Source organism: Ptychodera flava, assembly GCF_041260155.1.
Source record: "Ptychodera flava strain L36383 chromosome 23 unlocalized genomic scaffold, AS_Pfla_20210202 Scaffold_24__1_contigs__length_23054250_pilon, whole genome shotgun sequence".
Taxonomy (NCBI): domain Eukaryota; kingdom Metazoa; phylum Hemichordata; class Enteropneusta; family Ptychoderidae; genus Ptychodera; species Ptychodera flava.
In genome coordinates this window covers 15,841,137-15,849,643 of record NW_027248278.1, presented here as the reverse complement: position 1 = coordinate 15,849,643, position 8,507 = coordinate 15,841,137, and the positions used below count along the sequence as shown (strand labels likewise).

At 42.8% G+C, this 8,507-nt stretch overlaps 1 protein-coding gene across 1 annotated transcript; it reads right to left on the bottom strand.

The window, feature by feature from the left end:
* Positions 1-6,496: 6,496 nt before the first annotated feature.
* Positions 6,497-7,829, bottom strand: LOC139124699 (uncharacterized). Its single transcript, XM_070690819.1, has 2 exons — positions 7,283-7,829; positions 6,497-6,933 (listed from the first exon to the last, which is right to left on the bottom strand). The coding sequence occupies exons 1-2, from the start codon at positions 7,827-7,829 to the stop codon at positions 6,497-6,499; spliced, it is 984 nt and encodes a 327-aa protein (XP_070546920.1).
* Positions 7,830-8,507: the final 678 nt, after the last annotated feature.

The following is an 8,507-nucleotide window of genomic DNA, read 5'->3' as shown; positions in this document are numbered from 1 at the left end:
ATCAGGTAAATCATTTGATTGTTTTACCTTCTATCGTTTGTTTAATCTCTACTCCAAATGGCTGACATGAATGAGGTGTTCTTATCCTTCATTTTCTTTTGAAACTGCAGTCGCTTGAATATATTGGTAGATTTTTGAATTAAATTCCACAAGCCTCCTTATTCATGTAGCTCAAATTTATGTTTGTATTGTGGCTCAATAATGGAAAGAACCCCTTGTTTTTTTGTCCTTTTCAAAAGTCATTGGAGGCATTATAATAATATTGTCAATTTATTTCTAAGTCAAAATAATAGTGTTAATTTAGAAGGTTACAAATTATGCAAAGTTAGATGAGGTAGCATGTTTAAAGCCCCACTAGCTGTAACTCTTGAAATGTGTTGGCCTCATAATATCTTGCCATTCTGGCCTGATTTTCTCTGAATTTGACCCCCTGAAGGGATATGAGCTTTAAATGCATTAGCAAACCATTCCTTTGTGAAACATTTGACAGTTAATTCAAATTCTAACATTTATTTTGATTTTTCCCATCTTTGGTAGTTAATAACAAGTGTACACACACACCAAAATTAGTTTACTTTCAAAAACTTATTTCAGCTCTGAAGGATATTGGCTTTTATTGCAGAAGGAAACCATACATTCGTGAAACATATGACGAGTAAATTCAAATTTTTACAGTCATTTTGATTTTGGTAATATTGCTAAGGAACAGAACACGCAACGTCAAAGTTGAAGACATTCACCCCTGTCAGTGTTCAATCTAGGATGTCAAAACAGGGGGCCATTGTAGGCCCCTACTCCTGTCCCAATTGGACCATTTTAGAAAATCGGGGCATCAACACTAATGTAAAAAACCTTGAATTTTCTGTGGGAAATACTATTCCTGTCAACGTGCGATTTAAATAAACTACATATCAACTTTTAAACATACCGTTAACTTGTCTGTATTAGGAAATTTCTGATCATTGGTTCTGACCAAAGGGTTTTACATAGCGCTGTTGCTCTGGAAAATCAGATATGTCCGACCTAAAATGTTGCTTTTCATAACGATCATAGCTGGCCCTGCATGGATGCTTTCCTTGGAGTGTTCAACGTTTTGATGGGCGGAAGACATTATAGACGTTTCAATTTGAGGGCATGCGTAACATGCCACGTTACCTGCGTAACATGTCCGCTTTTTATTCAATATACGTATATGAGTAGTATAGAATGGCACCGTAACACTCTCATTTGGGTCCGCTCAGGTATGTTAATGCATAGGCATAGGCTTACATACATGTAAAATCAGTTTGAACATACTTTTTAATCAGACCTGGTCAGAAAATTGTGAAAATTGCCAAAAATATGTTTCGCATTTGATTAAGTTGAAATTTATCATAATATATTACCTAAGTCAGGCCACGCGACCATAATCTGTTATTTTCCCGCCAAAATTGTATATAGCAAATAACTGAATATTTCAACCGCTAAACATCAAAATATTAAAAATATTATGACCAACTAATGTAAAATGGGATGGGAACTTGTGTTAGAACTAGTGGCAGATGCAAAATTATTGAATTTTGAATAACTTCTCTTCACAAAAAACAACAAATACAATATTTTTACGTTTTACATGAATATTTTGAATATCAGAAAGAAGTATAGATAGAATTTCATGAGTGCCATGTATTTTTGAAAGAATACGATAGATGTTGTTTCCAAAAGTGCAAAGAAAATCAAGAAAATTTAACGGCTTACGGTTGGAATATTAAAATTAATAAAGACGTAAATTTGGCGGGAAAATATCAGATTTGGTCACGTGACTCAACTCGTCAAGATTTAGGCAGACACTTTTTTTAAAGAATTTAATAATTCCAATAATTAGGCCAAATATCAATCAAATCTGGTGGTTTTTAAAGATAATTGATCATTTTCTTACTTTTTGGCTTGATGGGTACAAACACCCATGCATTAACTTACTTGAGCGTGGCGCGGTGGAGCGTATGGCGCGGATCCCCTAGCTTACCCGAAAAAAGTGTGACGCGCCCAAATTTGGGTCCGTGGCGCGGGAAGCACCTGACCCCCTAGCATACCCCAAAAGGTGTGGCGCGCCCAATTAGGGTCCGTTGCGCGGTGGCGTGGGTGGCGCGACCCCCTAGCTTACCCAAAAAAAATGTGGCGCGCCCAATTTTTGTCCGTGGCGTGTGGCGCGGATCCCCTAACTTACTTCAAAAAAGTGTGGCACGCCCAATTGGGGTCCGTAGTGTGTGGCACTGGACCCCCTAACTTACCCGAAGAAGTTAAATGTGTCACCTAAGCCCTTGGCTTGACTGGAAAGCTTGCAATTGTGGCGAACCCTCCCCTCCCTCAAATTTAGGAACAAAACGAGGGGGCACCTGTAGTACCGGACCCCCTAACTCCCCCAAAGAAAAATCGTATGGTTCCCTTTTTGACACTCAATCCAGGTTGGTTTATTTGAATTTTGAAAGTTGAGATAGGTGGTCCTCCATTACCTAATATGTAAAGTTTGCACACGTCCCATTTCAAACTGATCACCTGATTGGTTCATTTGAAATTATGCTAATGCAGGAGGCCTATTAAGGTCTGCGGGCCACTTTGGGGCCACATTTCCGTTCTGATACTTGGAGAGGAAAGATGCTTGGTATGGCTACCCCGGAGTTTGCCCCCATGCAATGCCAATAGGGATGGCGAAAATGCTACTCCATTAAGGCTGATATGCCCTATTACTTCAATGTGAAGACTAATGAGAGTCGGTGGTCACAGCCTGGTTATGAGGAAAGTCATGCTGCAGGTGCCCCACGCAGCAGGAGCCCTGCCCTGCAGGAGTCAACGCCCACACCACCACCAAGCACTCCACCCCTCTTCGTTTCACCATGCTCCGATGTCGTCGCCAGTCAGTCACCATCAAGCTTCCAGCTGCAGCCACAGCCAATGAAAGCAGATGCTGTTACCCAAAACAGAGAAGGAATTTAGATTTCTTCTTCACGAGGCAGAAACATCATCCAGGCTAGAGAGTGTAAAGACATACAAGGACAATGTATACGTAGGCATCCGTGATTACTTCAAGAAAACTGGCACAGGACAACTGATCCCAACAAAGAAGGGCATCAATTTGAAATTGGATGAATGGAACCGATTGAAGCGTATTGCCTTACTTGTGGATGATGCTGTCAAGACACTGGCCTGTAGCTAGACATGCAGCCCATGGAAAGTTCATCTTATGTGTTCTACTTTTCAGAGCTGTCTTTGACATCTGTCTCCGAAGACAAGAACAGGAAAGTTGCTCGGAAGCTGGTGAAGTACGTCTATGCTAAATGTATCCTGCAGGGAGTTGACCAAATCATCACAGAGCAGTGTGAGGGATGTCAGCATAATTACCTGTCACAGAGGGAACACGAGTGTTTGTACTTTGATGGCACAGCCTCAGGACAGAGAGCAACCATTGCACTACATTTCAAAGCTGCAGCAGAGAGGATCGACATGGCGCCAGTGGAAAAGGCTGCTAGGGCGGTTGCCGACATCGTCGTACACCACGCCCTCTTCAGCGAGTCTCATCACCCAACGCCGAAAAGGCCGTGGTATCACTGGCCACGTTTGCGTTCACGCATTGCTGCAAGGCTCTATGATAGTCGAGGAAAACCTACGAGCCAATCAGATTGCCCATCACAGAGCTGATCTTGGTGCTTACCACCACACAGCGTTCACTGTCGACGAAGAGCGCGCAATGTGTAAATGTTTAATATTTTTGGACTTATCTGCTCTATTCGCACCAAAAAGACGCCATTGATAATTATTTCACAAGGAAAAGATGGGTTTCTTTGCACAAGGACCAGCGGTGGCAAGTCTGTATGCTGCCAGGCATGGCAGGCCGTCCGGCCCATCGTGTTTCACGGGCGTTATATCGAAGGGTATCGCATAACTGGAGCAGCTGGCCCCACGCCTCGCTATGCACAGTGTCCGACCCAGACGTAGAACAACACCGCTGTGTAAAACCCGTTGGTCAAAACTATTGATCATAAATTTACTTTACCACAAGTTATGTATAACGTTTATGTATCGATCTCTTCATTAAGGTTCACACTGAAAGCTTTCTTATCGTGCTGTGGGTATACATGGAGCTAGAAACGTATAAATGGTATATTGGGCCCTTTCATTTGAGCTGGTGCTCCGCGATACAAATCACAAATGTACGCTACTAAGGCTCCCGATCGTCTCCAACACTGCCGAAATCACAGATCTCGGGATATTGCGTAGTTGTTCAAGTCCGATTATGTTTAATTAATTCATCACAAAAGTTACGCTTACAACGGAATCAAACCAAGAGAGGTTTAGTTTGTTCCATGGGTTTGCAGTTCAGCGGGGTATAAGCTCATGCGTACACTCGCTCAGTGTGACCTGGTGACAGTTTTCGGACAGGGTATAGTGAATTTCGCCCAAAGCCGTTTCACAAATAACGAGCAGTACGAATCTTATTACCATACCCTTCAAAACTTTATTGTGTTTATCCTAAAACTGTTAACAGGACGTAAGTGGTATTTGGGGGGTCAAAGTTGCCAAATTGTTGACTCCACAGTGAGTGCGTAGTAATCAGACGTCGTATTTGGAATGTGATTATAGGGGCTAAATATTGATATTTTGAAACTTCAAACCCTCGATTTTCAATTTCGATGTGTTGAGAAAACTGTTTGTAAAAATTTTGTGATAAATTAGTTACGTTCAACCCATGGATGACGCAACTATATTTCGACGTGTATGGTGCTTACATCTGATATGGGCTGTCTCTGTGTGTTGCTTTAGATCGTATGGTGTGTTAACTTCGCGAAGTTTTATAGCGCCCGAAATAGCTTCTACCGAAAAAAACTATTCAAAACGGGACAGCAGCGTCACCTGACTTAATATGCGGTATCATGACTTGTAAAACGCTATCAATACGGAGCAAAGTGAGTCCAATGAACAGCATGTCTTTGAATGTCCAGATCGTCCGAAAATAGTCACACTGAGTGTACGGGGACGACCTTGCAGTGGGACCGGGTAGGGTTCGTTGATGGCCATAGTCTGTGTACCTATCAAAGCCATAGTATTCACATGGTGTCGCCGTTGCTCTCGATCATGACAGAAAAACAGTTAAAACTTTGAAAGCTGTCGGATTTAATGCAACATATATCGGAAGAGGTGCAACAGAACCAGAGGATCTCAGGCCATGAAAGCTCGATTGTGTACACACAGACAATGAGGAGCTTACGACCCGACATGACTTTGTAAAACGTATTCGTGATGGGCTAATTCTGATGAGATGTTCTCATGAATAATTAATTAACCCCATTCATACTTCCGCAGTTTCCCGGCGTAATCTGCCAGAGCTTGATTTTGCGTAGGTCAGCGGGGCAGAAATTATTGCTCTGGCCTGCGAGAATGGTTGCCGAGTATTGTTACATCACCTTGGAACATGGCCTACTCAATCTGAATGAGTTATTGCAGTTGTTGTATTATCAGTGGGCCGATGATCCTCAGGAATGTTGTAACGCACTATCGGAAACTCTCACTGTGTATGGTATGATTATGTGCAATGACATCATCGATGATATCATGCCTACCAATGCCGATCAACCTTCCAAACAGTGACTTTGTATTAACTGTTCTATGAATTCAACGGACTTGAACTATTCCAGAGACTTTTTTCATGCGTTTCAAGAATGTTTATAAAAGAAAGTTCCATTGCATTTGTTGTTGTGTTGTTAAAAAAAAAATCACGTTTTAATGTTTTGAGAAATGAAATATGATACCTCTCTTTGTATTTATTTTGAGTGAATGCATGTGTGAGAACGAGTATGAAAGAGATGTGCTTTGAGCAAGAAGGAAAGGACACTGACGACTGATTTTTAAATCCAACCAACAACTGTTTTTTTTTTATTGAACACTTCAAACAAGAGGAGCATTGAAATATATAACACCCAATTCTTTAAAACTGTGGTTTTAAAAAGCTAAGATCATAAATGTCAAAGTCAACACCAGTCAAATTCTCGATGAAATCGTTCACAAGAAAGTCATTCAAAGTCAAATCCTCGGTAAACTGTTGAATAATAGCTGGCATGCTCCATCCCCGGCAACGATGCAACAGGTAATACAGAATGTACTGTCCACACACAGATGACAGGGGTCCCTGGAGTCTCTGCCTGTTGAAGGTCCAGTCAGCACAGTTCCTGTCCAGGAACACCTTGAAAGAGCTTTGGCTGGGGGGACATCCATATGAGTCAAAGTATTCACCATGACTGCCATCCACAAAGTAAAAAGCCACCCAATGTTTTCCTGGTTTGGTACTGGGATCCACGTTGGCAACAAAAGCGGCAGGAAAGGATTTGAGTCTGGCCTTGGGTAACTTATCAGAGGCTCTCACCCCACCAAAAGAGGATGCCGTGTACTGATCTGCAAGCAAGATCTCCCTGAGCTTGAGAGTGTCCATTCTTCTCTCGTGTGATGTTCGTCCAATGATCAGGGATCAAAAGTCAAACAGGACGTTGCGATCTCTGTCAATTTCAATGACGTTGTCCAGCTCGCCATACACGAGTAAATTCACCGTATTTGGCAGGGCTTGTCTGAACTGCAGTTCGATGCCCAAGTTGCCTTCTTTGACCAGGTTCAAATGTCCTCCGTCAGCAGACAAGTCCACTGTGAGATCAAAGGCAAACAGTGTGTATCCATTCTCGTATTCATAGCGATTGATGTTGATTCCTTCATCCAAACCTATTTTATTCATCCCAGTAAACAGAGAATAGTAGGCCATAATGAATGATTGGCTGCCAGCTTTGGTGAAGTCCAGTTTCAGAGGTTTGCTTGGCACTTGTTTTTCACTCACATTTACAACCAGCGATGTCATGTCGTAATGTTTTAAGTTGAAAGGATTCTTCTTGTATGAACCGTTGAAGGCATCGTTGTCTACGAGACCCAAGACCACTCATTTAGGTAGCTGTCCCAGAAAGATGTGGTCTTTATTGAAGGACATGGTGTCTCCGGGAATGGACAGAACCTTCATCACACAACGATGTACGGGATACTTGGACGGTCCCTGCTTTAAAGCTTCTACATGGCCCAGCTGTACTGACAGACTGAGTTTTATTTTCCTGACCAGTAGTGTGGCTTCAGTGACTACAGCTTTGAAGCCTGGATTTTCTGCAGAGCTCACAAGGGAGAAGGCATTCTTACTTCTATTGAGTTTGAGACGTAATTCGACACCATTCATTAGATATTTGGGCTGAAAGAAGAGATCCGAATGGATGGGTCCTACCATATCGACAACTTGACTGCCAGATGTGAAGGCATATCGGTTTTTTCAGTCCCTTGTTCACTTCTCCACCTGCTTTGGTAGGGTCCACTTCATCCATTTTCAAGTGATAGTCCTTGAAGAATAGGGCTGAACCGATATGGGTGACTTTGGCCTCCTCGCCATAATTCACAAGATCTCCAACATCGTTCGGTAGGGGTAAGTAGGAGAGGGGTTGGATATCATTTTTGCCATTGAGGTGTACATCCACTTGGCTGAACAGTGAATGGAGACACAAGTTGACGGGACCCACTGCTGCATCTGCACCAATGTTAGTACCATCAGCTTTTGTAACCTTAGCCTTGATCTTAAGGAGTGTTGAGGACAGATCGATGTAGTCTTCCCCTGAACCAGAAATCACAAATTCGATGGGTCCCGATTCCATAATGTGTGTCAGGGAATGCACTTCTTCCCATTGTCCCTCTTCCACACTGGTCTGCGTTGGAGGAACTGTGAACAAGTCAAGTTCACTCTTGGTACATTTGCAGGAGTGTTCGTGAAGAAATGCCATGATAAAAAGCGTCAGTCAAAAATGTCGGGAGATCTTCTCTGTCGCTTGGCTTTGGAGGAAATGACCTTTCTGCATGGTGCTCTGCATTTTATACCACCACCATCGCCTTGGGAGACAAACTGTCTTAAACCCCTTCCTGTCATCAGGTCTTTGCCAGCTTTCAACAATCATCTTTTTGCAGAACGCTTTATGTTATGTCCGCTCAGTGCATCACCTGCAATGTTGAGTCCGTTCTCAACATCTGTCTGCCAAGGACTTTGGCGCCTTGTTTGAGCAGTGGCGTGGCTGCGCCAAAGAGTCCACCTAGGACACCACCCAAACCATATCCTAGTTGCATAGCTGCTCCCTGGAATGATGCTGCATTTCCCACCTGATCCAAATAAAACTGCTTGTATGCGGCAGGGTTGTTTTTGTAGACTTTCCGTCTGCGAGACATGTTCATGACTACAACAGTGTTGGACTTCATTCCTGAAGGCAAGTGTCACGATCACTTTCCCACCTTTGAATGACACTTTTTGACCCATGTCTTCTCTTATGTAGACTTCTACTGTATCAAATTCACGATGTCTCAAGGGAAGAAAGTATGGAGTGTGGAAGGTGCTGTTGATCATCTGTCCATGGATCCCTTCCACATTTTCTATTCTCAGCAGGGGTGCATACACATCTTTGACCAACTGT